General features: G+C 41.9%; 1 protein-coding gene across 1 annotated transcript in view; it reads right to left on the reverse strand.

The window, feature by feature from the left end:
* Nucleotides 1-10,590: 10,590 nt before the first annotated feature.
* Nucleotides 10,591-17,251, reverse strand: part of LOC112235614 (bromodomain-containing protein 4) — a 40,601-nt gene continuing 33,940 nt past the window's right edge. The window contains 7 exon segments of the mRNA XM_042317352.1: nucleotides 10,591-11,954; nucleotides 12,344-12,611; nucleotides 12,990-13,195; nucleotides 13,656-13,797; nucleotides 14,968-15,131; nucleotides 15,604-15,695; nucleotides 15,944-16,253. Of these exon segments, the coding sequence (XP_042173286.1) occupies nucleotides 11,886-11,954; nucleotides 12,344-12,611; nucleotides 12,990-13,195; nucleotides 13,656-13,797; nucleotides 14,968-15,131; nucleotides 15,604-15,695; nucleotides 15,944-16,253 (1,251 nt within the window). The 3' untranslated portion in view covers nucleotides 10,591-11,885.

A 17,251-nucleotide genomic window follows, 5' to 3' on the forward strand; every position in this document is an offset into this window, starting at 1 on the left:
CATTGATTTATCTTCTGTTTTTTTTAACAAGAGGGTTAAAATGTATTAAGCCTCTAGACTTCTGATCCTTAGTAATGGTTATGCCTAATTATGTACAGCTGTTTACATACACTTAGGTTGGAGTCATTAAAGCTCATTTTTCAACCACTCCACAAATTTCTTGTTAACAAACTATAGTTTTGGCAAGTCGGTTAGGACATCTACTTTGTGCTTGACACAAGTCATTTTTCCAACAATTGTTTACAGACAGATGATTTCACTTATAACTCACTGTATCACAATTCCAGTGGGTCAGAAGTTTACATACACTAAGTTGACTGTGCCTTTTGGGATAGGGGGCAGAATTTTCACTTTTGGATGAATAGCGTGCCCAGAGTGAACTGCCTCCTACTCAGTCCCAGATGCTAATATATGCATATTATTATTAGTATTGGATAGAAAACACTGAAGTTTCTAAAACTGTTTGAATGATGTCTGTGAGTATAACAGAACTCATATGGCAGGTGAAAACCTGAGAAAAATCCAACCAGGAAGTGGGACATCTGAGGTTTGTAGTTTTTCAAAGCTTGGCCTACCGAATACACAAAGTTGCACTTCCTACGGCTTCCACTAGATGTCAACCATCTTTTGAAACTTGAATGAGGATCAACTATAAAGGAGGGGCTCATGAGACCTCTTTGAGTCAGTGGTCTGGCAGAGAGCCTTGGTCTCATGACATGCGCTCCCGACAGAGTTACCTGGTGATCTAGTGGTTTTCTGAAGAAAAAGGAATTCTCCGGTTGGATCATTATTGACGTTTTATGTTAAAAACATCCTAAAGATTGATTCTATACATTGCTTGACATGTTTCTAAAGGACTGTAACGGAACTTTTCGAGTTTTTGTCTGGATGAAGTGCCTGCGCCTCATGAAGATGGATTACTGGGCTGAACACGCTAACAACAAGTGGCTATTTGGACATCAATGATGGAACTTTAGGGAACAAATCAGTAATTTATTGTCGAACTGGGATTCCTGGGAATGCCTTCTGATGAAGATAATCAGAGGTAAGTGAATATTTATGGTGTTGTTTCTAACTTTGTTGATTCCAAAATGGAGGATATTCCTTTGGCTGTTTTGGGTTCTGAGCGCCGTTCTCAGATTATGCTTTTTCCGTAAAGTTTTTTTGAAATCTAACACAGCGTTTGCATTAAGGTGAAGTCTATATTTAATTCTGTGTATAACACTTGTATCTTTTATCAATGTTTATTATGAGTATTTCTGCAAAATCCCTGGAAGTTTTGGAATCAAAACATTACTGCATGTAAGGGGCCAATGTAAACTGAGATTTTTGGATATAAATATGCACATTATCGAACAAAACATACATGTATTGTGTAATATGTCCTATGAGTGTCATCTGATGAAGATCATCAAAGGTTAGTGATTAATTTTATCTATATTTCTGCTTTTTGTGACTCCTATCTTTGTCTGGAAAAATGGCTGTGTTTTTTCGACTTGTGACCTAACATAATCATATGTTGTGCTTTAGCTGTAAAGCATTTTTTAAATCAGACATGATGGGTAGATTAACAATATGTTTATCTTTCATTTGCTGTATTGGACTTGTTAATGTGTGAAAGTTACATATTTCTAAAAAATAGTTTTGAATTTCGCGCGCTGCCTTTTCAGTGGAATGTTGTGCACTAGAAAGGTTAAACAGCTTGGAAAATTGCAGAAAATGACATCATGTCTTTAGAAGCTTCTGATAAATGATGTCAATTAGCCTGAGTCAATTGGAGGTGTACCTGTGGATGTATTTTGCACATCGCAAAATAGATGGCTTACTGAGACAGAAAAATTTTGTGGATATAGTGAAGCAACATCAAGATATCAGTCAGGAAGTTAAAGCTTGGTCACAAATGGGTCTTCCAAATGGACAATGACCCCAAGCATACTTCCAAAGTTGTGGCAAAATGGCTTAAGGACAACAAAGGCAAGGTATTGGAGTGGCCATCACAAAGCCCTGACCTCAATCCTATAGAACATTTGTGGGCAGAACTGAAAAAGCGTGTGCGAGCAAGGAGGCCTACAAACCTGGCTCCATTACACCAGCTCTGTCCAGAGGAATGGGTCAAAATTCACCCAACTTATTGTGGGAAGCTGTGGAAGGCTACCCGAAATGTTTTGACCCAAGTTGGACATGAGCCTTCACAACAACCGTTGGAAAAAAGTGGCTAAAGGAATGAACACAGCAACATAAAAATTGATCAAAATACATACATCTTCAGTTCCACAGGCTAGACCTCCTCCACCTCCACCACTAGAGTGATGCCAAGGGGCCCAGGATTTCATTCTACCTCAATCACAGGGATTTCAAAGGGCCCAGGATTTCCTTCTACCTCAACCACAGGGATGCCAAGGGGCCCAGGACTTCCTTCTACCTCAACAACAGGGTTGTCAAAGGGTATTTCTTTTCCTCTACCACCACCACCACATGGATGCCAAGGGCCCCAGGATTTCTTTCCTTCACCACAGGGATGCCAAGGAGCCCAGGATTTCCTTCTACCTCAACAACAGGGTTGTCAAAGGGTATTTCCTTTCCTCTACCACCACCACCACATGGATGCCAAGGGCCCCAGGATTTCTTTCCTTCACCACAGGGATGCCAAGGGACCCAGAATTTCTTCCCTATTCCTCCACCACAGGGATGTCCAATATGGAGTAAAGCAATTATGCTTTAGCGAGCTCACATTTCAGAGAGAGAGAGAAAGCGAGTGAGAGACAGAGAAAGATTTGTTTTAGGTGTGAAGCGCTCTTCCAGTTTCCAATTACTTACAGCTAGTCATATCTATGAAATGATTTAAACACCAATTTCCATTTGTGACAGGTGCTATGATGAGCACCTGTCCATTCCTTTACTTAGATCTGTGTGTTTGTCATGGAATTGTGAGATTACTTGTTTGTTATTGCTGGACTGTCGGAACTAGAAGCACAAGCATTTCGTTACACGCAATAACATCCACTAACCATGTGTATGTGGCCAATACAATTTGATTTGTTATTTTACTACTGCTCTTCAATTATTTGTTACTATTTATTTATTTTTAGGTATTTTTCTTAACTGCATTGATGGTTAAGGGCTTGTAAGTATGCATTTCACTGTAAGGTCTACCTACACCTGTTGTATTAGGCGCATGTGACAAATACAATTTGATATCTTGGTTAGATGAGAAAACTACCCATGTTAGGCCTGGAATATCAGCCTCTGAGCTGGCTCAAATGATCAGAACCCTCTCCCTGATCCGTGTGCCTGAGGGTAAAGTGCCCTTTTGGACAATAAATATTCACTCTACTCTCGTAAACAAGCCCGATTGGGCTGGTGAGGAAAATAAAGGGTCCACTATTGTCCATTCTAAATCCAGTCATCAGGCTTCCAACCATGCTTTTTCTTTGTTCCTCTAGCTAATGGAACAACAGTGCATTTGGAAAGTATTCAGACCACTTGACTTTGCCACATTTTGTTACGTTATATCCTTATCGGGGCGGCAGGTAAGCCTAGTGGTTAGAGCGTTGGACCAGTAACCGAATAGTTGCTAGATTGAATCCCCGAGCTGACAAGGTAAAAATATGTTGCTCTGCCCCTGAAGAAGGCAGTTAACCCACTGTACCTAGGCCGTCATTACAAATAAGAATTTGTTCTTAACTGACTTGCCTAGTAAAAGGTTAAATAAAATACAATTGTAAAATGGATTCAATTATGTTTTCCTCATCAATCTACCACAATACCCCATAATGACAAAGCAAATCAGGTTTTTATACATTTTTGCAAATTATATCACATTTCCATAAGTATTCAGAATCTTTACTCAGTACTTTGTTGAATCACCTTTGGCAGTGATTACAGCCTCAAGTCTTCTTGGGTATGACACTACAAGCTTGGCACACCTGTATTTGGGGAGTTTCTCCCATTATTCTCTGCAGATCCTCTCAGGCCCTGTCAGGTTGGATGGGGACCGTTGCTGCACAGCTATTTTAAGGTCTCTCCAGAGATGTTCGATCAAGTTCAAGTTCAAGGCTCTGGCTAGGACTCTCAAGGACATTCAGAGACTTGTCCTAAAGCCACTCCTATTTTGTCTTGCTGGAAGCTGAACCTTCGCTCCAGTCTGAGGTCTGTAACGTAACAATCTCTGCTGGCATCACAATCACATCTTTCTTGTGAAATTCACAGCTTGTTTCTAGCCTAAAGCATCAATGAGTTAAACATCACCATACACTGAATGTATAAAATATTAGGAACACCTTCTTAATATTGAGTTTCACCCCCTTATAACCTCAGAACAGACTAAATTCTTCGATGCATGGACTCTACAAGGTGTCGAAAGCGTTCCACAGGGATGCTGGCTCATGTTGACTCCAATGCTTCCCATGGTGATGTCAAATTGGCTGGATGTCCTTTGGGTGGTGGACCATTCTTGATACACATGGGAAACTGTTGAGCATTAAAAAAAACAGCAGCGTTGCAGTTCTTGACATACTCAAACCAGTGCGCCTGGAACCTACTACCATAAAGGCACAAATATTTTGTCTTACCCATTCACCCACTGTTAACGTGTCTATGCATAGATAATAAACAGAGGATAGCAGCAGCGTAAACAAGGGTGGGGGCCATGCAAATAGTCTGGGTAGCCATTTAATTAGCTGTTCAGGGAGTCTTATGGCTTGGGGGTAGAAGCTGTTGAAGCCCTTTGGACCTAGGTCAGTACCTAGGTCTAGACTTGGTGTTCCGGTACTGCTTGCCGTGTGGTAGCAGAGAGAACAGTTTATGACTAGGGTGGCTGGAGTGTGACAATTTTTAGAGCCTGTCGTGGAAATTTTCTCTATTTACCAAATCATGAGCGCAAACCACAACACAAGTCAGAGTTAGTTATCAAAGTCCATCTTTAATTATATGAGCTTTATCACAACCCTGTGACTCTCAGGCAATTCAGTGTCTATCAATGAATTCTCTGAGAGACCCCCTACATTGCAACTGAGATCCTTTAATAGCCATGAACACACATAGTCAGACAGCATAGACATAAATAAATCGTTCAGCTTTGTCTCCTTACTCAAACCCAGAAACATAAACCAATCCTCCATATCAACAGGCATATATCAAATTGTCATTTAGATACAACCAACTCTAAATACAACCAATCCTGGACAAACTCACGGAGAGCATAGAATGATTCCAGACACTGCCATCCCCGATGGGAAAAGTAGGGAGTGACTGGCACACAGACACAGTGGAGCAAAAGATATGTTTACACATGATGATACTTTGACCTCTCCCCTCTCTGCGGCCCATGCAACTTAGTCTTGACATAGAACAGATACTGCAACCCTGCCACAGTATTATACAAAAATAACATTCTTGATGAGAAGTAACTTACAAACATATGATGAATATAAAACATCTTACCTATGTTACCAACCAATTCTGATTATTCCCCAACAAGCCTTCCTCTGACAATCCTGGTATAGAGGACCTGGATGGCAGGAAGCTTGGCCCCAGTGATGTACTGGGCTGTACGCACTACCCTCTATCGTGCCTTGCGGTCGGAGGCGGTTGCCATACCAGGCAGTGATGCAACCAGGATGCTCTCGATTGTGCAGCTGTAGAACTTTGAGGACCCATGCCAAATCTTTTCAGTCTCCTGAGGGGGAATAGGTTTTGTCGTGCCTTCTTCACGACTGTCTTGGTGTGCTTGGACCATGATAGTTTGTTGGTGATGTGGACACCAAGGAACTTGAAGCTCTCAACCTGCTCAACTACAGCCCTGTCTTCCTTTTCCTGTAGTCCACAATCATCTCCTTTGTCTTGATCACGCTGAGGGAGAGGTTGTTGTCCTGGCACCACACCACCAGATCTCTGACCTCCTCCCTATAGGCTGTCTCGTCGTTGTCGGTGATCAGGCCTACCACTGTTGTGTCATCAGCAAACTTAATGATGGTGTTGGAGTCTTGCCTGTCCATGCAGTCATGAGTGAACAGGGAGTACAGGAGGGGACTGAGCATGCACCCCAGTCTGTGCTAGCAAAACAGTCCTGTAGCTTAGCATCTGCTTCATCTGACCACTTTTTTTATTGACCGAGTCACTGGTTATGTTTATGTTTTTGCTTGTAAGCAAGAATCAGGAGGATAGAATTATGGTCAGATTTGCCAAATGGAGGGCGAGGGAGAGCTTTGTATGTGTCTCTGTGTGTGGAGTAAAGGTGGTCTAGAGTTTTTTTCCCTCTGGTTGCCCATTTAACATGCTGGTAGAAATGAGGTAAAACAGAGTTAGGTTTGCCTGCATTAAAGTCCCCGGCCACTAGGAGCGCTGCCTCTTGATGAGCGTTTTCCTGTTTGCTTATGGCCATAAACAGGTAGTTAGTGCCAGCATCGGTTTGTGGTGCTCGACAGCTCCAAAGAATATAGATAAAAACTCTTGGTAAATAGTGTTGTCAACAGCTTATCATCAGATACTCTACCTCAGCCGAGCAAAACCTTGATAGTGCACCAGCTGTTGTTTACAAATATACATAGATCGCCACACCTTGTCTCACCAGAGGCTACGGTTCTATCCTGCCGATAGTTTATAAACTGCCAGCTGTATGTTATTCATGTCGTTGTTCAGCCACGACTCGGTGAAACATAAGATATGGCAGTTTTTCAAGTCACATTGGTAGGATATACGTGCTTGTAGTTAATCTATTTTATTAGCCAATGATTGTACGTTGGCTAAGGAAAATTACTCACTCGCCGCTGTCTCCTCACAAGGCACCCCGACCTTCATCTCAGTCTCTTTCTCCTGCGAATTACAGGGATACTCGTTAAATAAAAAAATGGTCTTTTAAAACGAGGTGAGTCATCGCTGTCCTGATTTCTAGAAGCTCTTTTCGGTCATAAGAGACAGTGGAAGAAACTTTATGTACAAAATAAGTTACAAATAACGCAAAAAAACACAATTGCACAATTGGTTATGAGACTAAAACGGCAGCCATTCTCTCCGGCGCCATTCTTTGTTCTCACAGCATGATGCTGCCACCATGCTTCACTGTACGGTGGTGCCAGGTTTCCTCCAGATGTGACACTTGGCATTCATGCCAAAGAGTTCAGTCTTGGTTTCATCAGACCAGAGAATATTTTCTTATGGTCAGAGTCTTTATGTGTGTTTTGGCAAACTCCAAGCGGGCTGTCAAAAGCCTTTTACTGAAGAGTGGCTTCCGTCTGGCCACTTTACCATGAAGGCCTGATTGATTGAGTGCTGCAGAGATGGTTGTCCTTCTGGAAGGTTCTCCCAAATTCACAGAGGAACTCTGGAGCTCTGTCAGAGTGACCAAGGCCCTTTCCCCCCAATTACTCTAGGAAGATTCTTGGTGGTTACAACCTCATCCATTTAAAAATGATGGAGTCCATGGTGTTCTTGGGGACCTTAAAACATTTGTGCAGCATTGAATACGCTTCCCCAGATCTGTGCCTTGACACAATCCTGTCTTGGAGCTCTTCGAACAATTTCTTTGAACCTCATGGCTTGGATTTTGCTCTGACATGCACTCTCAACTGTTGGACCTTGTATAGACAGGTATGTGCCTTTCCAAATCATGTCCAATCAATTGAATTTACCACAGGTGGACTCCAATCAATGTAAAAACATCAGGGATGATCAATGGAAACAAGATGCACCGGAGCTCAATTTCAAGTCTCATAGCAAAGGGTCTGAATACTTACGTAAATAAATTTGTTTTATTTTTAATAACCTGTTTTTGCGTCGCCATTTTGAGGTATTGTGTAGATTGATGAGGAAAATGTTTTATTTAATACATTTTAGAATGAGGCAGTAACGTAACAAAATGTGCAGAGTTAAGGGGTCTGAGTACTTTCTGAATGCATAAAAAAATGATTAACACCCTTGACTTTTTCCACATTTTGTTATTGAATTTAAAATGTATTAAATTGAGATTATGTGTCACTGGCCTACACACAATACCCCATAATGTCAAAGTGGAATTATGTTTTTAGAATTAAAAACAAAAAGCTGAAATATCTTTAGTCAATAAGTATTCAACCACTTTCTGATAGTAAAATGCAGACATTGAATATCCCTTTGGGAATGGTGAAGTTATTACACTTCAGACAGGTATCACTACAAAGATACAGCCATCTTTCCTAACTCAGTTGCCGAAGAAGAAGGAAACCACTCAGAAATTTCACCATGAGGCCAATGGTGACTTTAATGGCTGTGATAGAAAACGGAGGATGGATCACCATTGTAGTTACTCCACAATTACTAACCTAAATGACAGGGTGAAAAGGAGGAAGCCTGTACAGAATAAAAAATATTCCAAAACATGCATCCTGTTTGCAACAAGGCACTGAAGTAAAATACTGCAAAAAATGTGTCAAAGCATTAAAAAAATGTTGTCCTGGTATTTATACTTTCTGAAGGCACTGCTACAAATGCTACAAATGGGAAGCTTCACTATTCCTCCAATCTCTAACTCTCAAAAGTTTGTATCCCTAAAGACAGCATGGGCTAGTTTTACAGATAGATTGCACCAGTACTGTACTACATTGTGCTCTAGTCCAACATCACAGAAACAAATGTAGGACTTCACTAAGGAAACCAGTCCAGAGCCCTTATTACCATAATCCAATGTAATAAAAAAGACCAACATTTTGTTAATTTTTTATTTTCTATAAAAGAGATGAGTTTACTCCATGATCATAACAGATTTAATCATTGACCGACAGACCACTCACATACCAAACAATAAATCAAGGAAAATGTTACACAAAACCCCCCCCAAAAACAAGACCAAAAATGTAACACAAAATAAAATACCTGAATAAAGCAAACTCTCTGCTGAGCACATTCTGAATAATCCATATCTATGGCACATAACTTCCATCAGTTACCATGGGGATAAAATTAAGGAATTAATAAAAGGCTTGAAGGAATGAAAAAGTATGACTTTTTCATAACTTGTCTAACAAAACAAAATTATATGTAGGCTATTCATATATGGTGGAATTCATCAAAATGACTGACTTTAGCCAAGAAACTCGTTCTCTTGTAGCATTTTGTATATTAATCTTCATCCCCGTTTAAAATGCTTTTCTACGAAGGGACACGTGCATCCCTGCGCCACATACTAAAATCATACATACACACTCATCCACACAAACATTCTGACACACAAATGCTAAAGTGGCGCGGCACAGAGACATGTCTACTTAAGTGTACTGATTGAAAATTATAAAGTAGTTGAGCCAAGTGTACACTCATACCACAGAAGTCCAGCTAAAACTAGATTTAAACCTGAATATCGTTAATTGGGTCAAATATAAAATGCTGACTTTTCCTTTTTACACAAGCTTATCCTAAATCTCCCTCCCCATCAAATATTACACCTCCCCTTCCGTATCCACCCCAAGTGTAATATCTGCCAACTAGAATCCTAGAACAATACAGGCACTGGAGAATTACACCATAAGAGAAAACGCAGAGGACCGGGTCAGAGGTCAACTCGTCGTGACCCTCGACCTGTGACGCCAACAGAATTAGAACTCACATGTATCCACTAGAATCGAACAAGAAAAATTACAGAAATCAGAGCTGTTTTTGTAGGGTTTTCTAGAACATATGTCGTCAAATTTTATGCAATTTCCTTATTTCTCAAATTTGTACAGCTAAAAGTTTCCCTGTGATTAATTGTAGTCATAATATTAACAGCAAGACTCACGCACAGACTAGCCAGGAGGTGGAGCTCTCTTTTAGTCTCTGCATTAGTAAAGTCTGGAGGGTGGAGGTACATCCCAAACGGCACCCTATTTCCTATATAGTACACTATAGTACCCTGGTCAAAAGTAATGCTGCATCCTGGCTGCATCATGGAACTACATCGATGAGTAGTGTCCCATCTGTTCTTATAAGAGCCCAATAAAGTTGCTGTTAGAACTAATTATGTTTTGAGGTTTGTGCCTCATCCCATTCCTTGTCCCCAAATGACATAAAGTAGAGTGGTGGACTCACTACCAGATTTAGAACCCTTTGGATATGTTCTAATAACCATACCAGCACACCACCTATATTGCATGACCAATACATTGCTGTTTTTTAATATTTTTTTATAAGTAGTATGCTAGTGTGGATAAAGTAACATTTTCATTTTAACTACGCAAATTCCAGGACACTATACGAGCAAGGAACAGGGAAGAATCAACACAGTTTAGAAATCAAACAGTTCAGTAATAGTTATTGGATTCTCTGGTTCAATAGTTTGTGAATCAGCTACAAAGAGGAAAATGCCATTAATTAATGACTACTTTCCTAGCTGTCTCTAAGAGCAATAATACACAATAAGGTGTTACAGTGATGGTGAACTCGGAGTCAAACCAACCAAGACATAGCTCTAGAAACAGCTGGACTCTGACTTCATCCCAAATGGGAGCCTATTCTCTGTTTAGTGCACTACTAAACTAGTGCACTATGTAGGGAATCAGGTGCCATTTGGGACTGAGCCTCTGCCTCTAGTACTGATCAGAATGTTTTGCTCCAGCTTCAGATGAGGAAGAAAACATGAAATATGACAACTTCAAATGGTTCTTTAATTAATTAACACTTGATGGAATAATGCATATATTAGGTTTTATCCTCTTAAAAAAACTACCTAAATGCTTTGTTTGAAGAGGGGTAAAGAGGACAAGGGAAAAAAAAATCTATTTATATATTAAGAAAAAAAAAACACTTTATTTGAACAAAGAAGCATAAAAAAAAGGAGAAGTGGGAGGAGTTCAGCATTAAAAAGGTAATGGTTGTTTGGCATAGACGGTGGGGGAAGTGTGTTGGGGAGGGAGGGGTAAAAACAAAAAATATATATAAAAACAAACAAATAAACAGTAATCATAGAATAAGAAAATACCTCTTTACAGTAGATCCTACATAATGAAAAAAGAAATCCGCTTTCTCCCTCCCGCTGCCGGCGGACTGTCCCATACTTTGTTACTGATTTGTTCGTATGCCCAGGCAAGGGAGAGATAGGCCTATGTACTGTCTGTGTGTGTGTGTGTGTGTGTGTGTGTGTGTGTGTGTGTGTGTGTGTGTGTGTGTGGACAATGGACAGGAGTGAGGCAGAAGGCAAAGCTGTACTGTACCTCCTCTCCTGACAAAAATGTCAGAAGTTAAATTCCCTCCCCCTCTATACACACACATGTCCCCACCATTTCCTTTCATGTGTTCTTTCTATAACAAAATGAAAAGCAGATCACATAAAAATACTTATTCTGCCTCTCCTCTTATCAGAAAGACATCTGTCTTGGCAGTCTATATGAGCGCCTCGGTCTCGGTCTGTACATACGCATCAGTACTTTGTTTCTCAGAGCATGTCACTGTTACTGTGTTTTTCTGTTATCATCTTTAACTTCCATTTACAACATTGTTCTCCTTTGCTCTGTCCCATGTGAAAGTATCAAACAGGTGTGACATTACATGACCACCAGGAGTCCTGTCCCTCATGTCTTGTTGCCAGGGGCAACAACAAGGGTCAAATCCCCAGAGAAATGACACCAAACGTGGTTGAAAATATCCTGTTTATGTTGCTCCTTCAATGTGGCATCTTACTTCCAAAGAGGCTGCATAGCAGAGCAGGTAACAGCCCAGTAGCATCTCGCCAGTCTGGGCCAGTCCAGCTGAAGATCACCCTCTCTGCTCTGCGGGGGGATTGTTTAATTCACGTCCTGTATCTTGGTTCATTTACCCCCCCCCCACCATCTGTGATGTCATACAGAAGATTCCATTTCATAAGAAATGTTCCATTCCATAATCATTATTCCATTATGTGTTATTTTTGCAGTTTTACATTTCTGGGGGTTCTCTCGTCATCAGAACAAGTTCTCCTCAAAGATAGCCATCAGGTCGCTTTGGAAATTCATGTCAATGGTTGCCGCCATCTGTAGATAGGAGAGGAGAGATTGAGGTGTCAGAAGAGCTGAGAGATTGAACATAGAATGGAGATTGATCATAACATAAACTCTGACATTGCTTGTGCTTCTCCCCTCCTGTCAATTCCCAAAAAGAATGGATGTGTAAAATATATATGCAATACATGAGATAGGACAAGGACATGCAATAGTCTTTAAATATGGAACCAATTTGTTTTCAAGCACATGTTTCCATGAATGATCAAAACTTTTTTTTTGTGGCTCTCTCGTCTATCTACAGCAGATACATGGTGAGCAATGTTTGGACCATGGAATCGCAATAATTATTATCGTGATAACATATCGTGAGGACCCTGGCACTTCCCAGCCCTACCAAATATATGGGAAACTTGTCTCACCGCTTCTCTCCTCCTCCTCTCCTGCTCGCGGCGTCGCGCTAGCTCCCTCTGCTGGTCCTGGGCTGAGGGCTGGGGCGGCGTGGGGGCCTGTGGGGGCTGGGGGAGGGCAGCGGGCTGGGCCTGGGGGGCTGGTGCCTGGGGTTGCTGCTGGGGTTGGGGGGCCTGGATGTGTTGCTGCTGCTCCAGACGTCTGCTTCGAGGCTCCTCATGAACCCTCCTCGACTGCTGCTGAGGCTCCAGGATATCCTCATCATCCCTGTCACGACCACTGAGAGAGAGAGAGAGAGTCAGAGGAGTGAGTTTCCCCAAAGGCTTTATAGCAAACATTCTCTTGACGACCAAGACTTACTCATAGAAAAGCAAAGTGCTTCAATTTGACATATTTTGTTCATTCATAGAGAGAAAAGGAATGAGAATTGAGAGAAAAGGAATGAGTTTCACTCGGTTTCGCTTGGTAGCTAACATGGTATGTTCTTTCTGTCGACAATCCCAGACCCGCAAGACTCATAGAACAGCAAAGTGAAACTTCATTTGACAAATTTAGCTTGCTCACACACACACAGAAAATGTATTGTCAAACATCGATGTTGAAATACACAGAGAAACATTGAATGCAGGGTTGAAAAACTTTGGGGTTGATCCTCACCGTAGTTTCTCCTGCTCCCGGCGCAGTTTGTCCCTCTCAGCCTGCTCTGCCTGGGCCTTAAGAGCCTTTTCTCTCTCCTCTTTTTCCCGGGCGGCCCGGCGGAACTGCTCGAAGCTGTCGCTAGACGACTTCACTGCAGACAAGGGCGCTGACGTGGGCTTCTGGGCCAGGCTGGCCCACGAACCCATGTTCTTCAGTTTCACATCCTGACCGATGGAAAGATAGACGGAGAGTGAGACAGACACAGATAGACAGATGAGCGCGAGGGAGGGGATTGAGGAAGAGCAGATACGTTAGTATTTGATCATGACTGAACAAGGGGTCGACTTATCACATAGCCACTCATTTCAATAGTTTGGCTATGACGGTATTCTCATTATAAGAGATAATATACAGAGTATACCAAACATTAGGAACAGCTTGATTACACACAGGAAACTGTTGAGCTTGACAAAAAAAAACGGTGCCATGAGCGACTTACATGAGCAATTAGGGTTAAGTACCTTGCTCAAGGGGATGACGGCAGATTTTTCACCTAGTCAGCTCTGGGAATTGAACCAGTGACCTTTCGGATACTGGCCCAACGCTCTTAACTGCTAGGCTACCTGCCGCCCCATATGTTTATAATAAGGTGTATGGCAACGTGCTGCTTGGTCTTCCACCCACCTGTACCTTTTTGGGCGCAACGGGCGTTTTGGGCTCCTGTTTGAACTTGTCCTTGTCTGGCAGGGAGGAGGAGGAGGGAGGACCGCTGGGCTCTGAGGAACGGATGACCGGCCGAGAGCTGTCCATCGACTTTACATCTGATTGCACATAAACACATACAAGGAATACAGAACATGGTCAAAAAAGAAACACATATGCACTCATTTGCTGTGCACCACACACAACCACGTTTATTCTTACGTGTTTGTCTGCAGATGAACACTATTCCCAAATATTGTTCTTCCATACACAGTACACCCCCCATATAAAATCATACACACTAGGGCTGGGCAATATGGCCAAGGTATTTGACACGATTTTATGTTTTTGAATCATATAAGTTCTAAATTTGCTTTATGAGTAGTGCATGACCCTAGGGTGGCAACATGTATTCTAAGTGTTTTTAATGTGGCTTTCTCCATTCTGATTGTTTTGTACGGTTTAAATCCAACTTTTTCCGAGTGCATTTCCTGCTCTCACTTGAGATCATTTCCACACTGCCACATAGGGCTGCACGATATGGGCAATACATCTAGGCCTTGTTTTTAACCAAACGTTAACTTGCGATTTAGATCAAAACACTGAACGGTTGTAAATCATGGAAATATAATGATTATTATAATTCTATAGTTAGAATATAATAGTAGGCACTTTGAATACAGTGTTTGACATAACGAATGAAAATGCCAGAGTTATTTGTGACAGAGTAGACAACCAAAGTGTTGGTCAGTGTTTTCCAGGGGACCCTATAATCTTTGGCTACATTAAATGTTTACTATTACTTTTACCTTTGTGGATTTATATTAATAAGCAAAGTGGAAAGGAGCTTTGTTGTCATTCGACATCTTGTTGTATCTGCTGCATTGACTATGCAGTCTCATGGTCGAAGCATTAACTGCGCTACTTGATTGACAGGGGGCGGGGCTTGGTGAGAGAGTGAGAGCAACAACTCAAGTAGCGGAGTAAACTATAAAAGAGGACGTTACACACGGCAGAGTGGCGTATCACATTTAACATACCAAACATTGAAATGCCATTATAGAAGTTAAAGTAAAAACCCAAACCGGTCAGTGCATAAATACCGGTATATAGTCAAATACAGTATAACGCCCAGCCCTAACACACACACACAGTTTTGTTTTGCAATCGTTGTGGGGACCAAAGAATTGATCCCTATCCTATTTTCCCTAAATCTAGCCATAATACTAACCCTAAACCCCAAAATATATTTTTTCCCTTGTGTCATCAAGGATCCCCCCCACAGGTGTACTCACTCTGCTGTGTGTGACCTGGTAGAGAGGGCTTGCTGTGGCAATCTAGGTGTTTGTGAGGGTCTTGTCTCATGGCTGGGCTGAAAGGCTCTCCTCCTCTCATCACTGGAGAGGGAGGCAACTTCTCTTCTTTCAAGCCTACCAGGGCCGGGGGCGCACGCTGCTCCTTCAACACACAGCACAAAGCCGGACTGGGTTAAAGGCACATTCTGGAAGATGTTCTGCTGTTCAATGGTCGTTTCGATGAATGCTATTCACCCATTAAAAAACAGACTTAAGATTGTGGCTTAAATGCTTGCTGTCCCTTCAACAAGCACATAGAAATAGGTTAACGCGTACATTCCCCACACAGAGGCTCGAACTTCACAAGGCACAACCAGACAAGACCAGGGATTCAAATAGTATTTGTTTTCATTTAAATATGTTCAACTTTTGATTGAGCCGGCCTGGAGCGCACTTTTTTTTAGGACTAGTCTATAAACTCCATTGTGCCAGGCAAGCTCAAACAATCCAGTGAAGCACTATAGTACTTGAGAGAAAACAAATATTCTTTGAATGCACGTTTTCTAAACAGATCCAGATGCAGACTGACAGAAATAGAGACCGACACACACACAATACTCACTTTCTTGGGCTGCAGGTTGTGTGGCGGAGACTGGTGCGTTATGGGGGATACTGGGGGAGGTGGGGGAATGCATCATGATGGGGGAGGGGTTCTCCCTTAGGTGCCCTGTAGGCAGAACAGGGCATGATTAGAAACACTATTTAGTCGGATTCAAATCCTACAGCAGTGTCCTAACACACCGAAACACACAACGTTCTAAATGGTCTCTTTTGCAGTCACGCTGTATAGATTGCTATGTTACAATAATGTAGTTCCTGAGACAAAACACACGGCCAGGTTTTGTGAGATCTGAGGTCTTCCAATAAATTGATCAATCAACCAACTTAATCACTCAATCAACACTTGAGTCTCACCGCTGTTGTATGGATCAGCCTTGATCTGTCGAGGGGAGAGGTGTTGCTGGATGATATGCTGTGCTTTGGCGGAGGACTGCATGGAACCCTTGTGTTGCCCTGCAGCGGCGTGCCTGTCTGACTGACCCGTCTGCTGCACCCCAGGCCCCTGGGAGGGGTAACCCATCTGTGCATGCTGCTGCAGGTGGCGGGCTACCTGGTGCGGGGGTAGGATCTGCTGGGGCTGGCGCGAGGGGGTGGGTTTGGACTGGGGCTGGGGGAGCTGGACTGAGAGCTGGGGTGGCTGAAGAGAGGGTTGGGAGGGCTGGACCTAGGATAGGAGGATAGGATCAATTTAATGTCCCAGAGGGCAAATTTGACTAAGACACACAGTGACTCTGTATAAGAAATAAACAATGTACATTACACACTCAACGTACACAATACAAATATTGAGATGTTGGGATTGAGAACAATGCAAAGGCAGCAGCAGAATAGATGAGGAAACAGCCCTTGCCTTAACCTCTCTGGGATACTTGGCCAAAAGCCAGAGAAAATGCAGAGCTCCAAACTCAAATAAATTCCTAATCAAAAATCAAACTTTCATGAAATCACACATGTAAGATACCAAATTAAAGCTACACGTGTTGTGAATACAGCTAACATGTCAGATTTCAAAAAGCCTTTTCAGGGAAAGCAAACAATGCTATTATCTGAGGATAGCACCTCCATAAACAAAAGAGAGAAAACATTTCAACCCTGCAGGCACGACACAAAACGCAGAAATAAAAATATAAATCATGCCTTACCTTTGACGAGCTTCTTCTGTTGGCACTCCAATATGTCCCATAAACATCACAAATGGTCCTTTTGTTCGATTAATTCCGTCCATATACGCCAAATAAATGGACATTTTGGGTGCGTTTGATCCAGAAAAACATTGGTTCCAACTTGCGCCACGTGACTACAAAATATCTCAAAAGTTACCTGTAAACTTTGCCAAAACATTTCAAACTACTTTTGTAATACAACTTTGTATTTCTTAAAGTAAATAATCGATAAAATAGAAGATGGGATGATCTGTGTTCAATACAGGAAGAAAACAAACTGAAGCATGCTTTCTGGTCACAAGCCTCTATCAAACAGTACACATGAAGTGACCCTCGTTCAAGATGGCCATGCTTCTTCAATACACAAAGAAATAACCTCAACCAATTTCTATAGACTGGTGCCATCCAGTGGAAGTGGTAGGAACTGCAAGCAAGTCCCTTAGAAATCTGAATTCCCAATGAAACCTCATTGAAAATAGGGTGACCTCCCAAAAAATCT

Source organism: Oncorhynchus tshawytscha, unplaced genomic scaffold (genome assembly GCF_018296145.1).
Source record: "Oncorhynchus tshawytscha isolate Ot180627B unplaced genomic scaffold, Otsh_v2.0 Un_contig_4474_pilon_pilon, whole genome shotgun sequence".
Taxonomy (NCBI): Eukaryota; Metazoa; Chordata; class Actinopteri; order Salmoniformes; family Salmonidae; genus Oncorhynchus; species Oncorhynchus tshawytscha.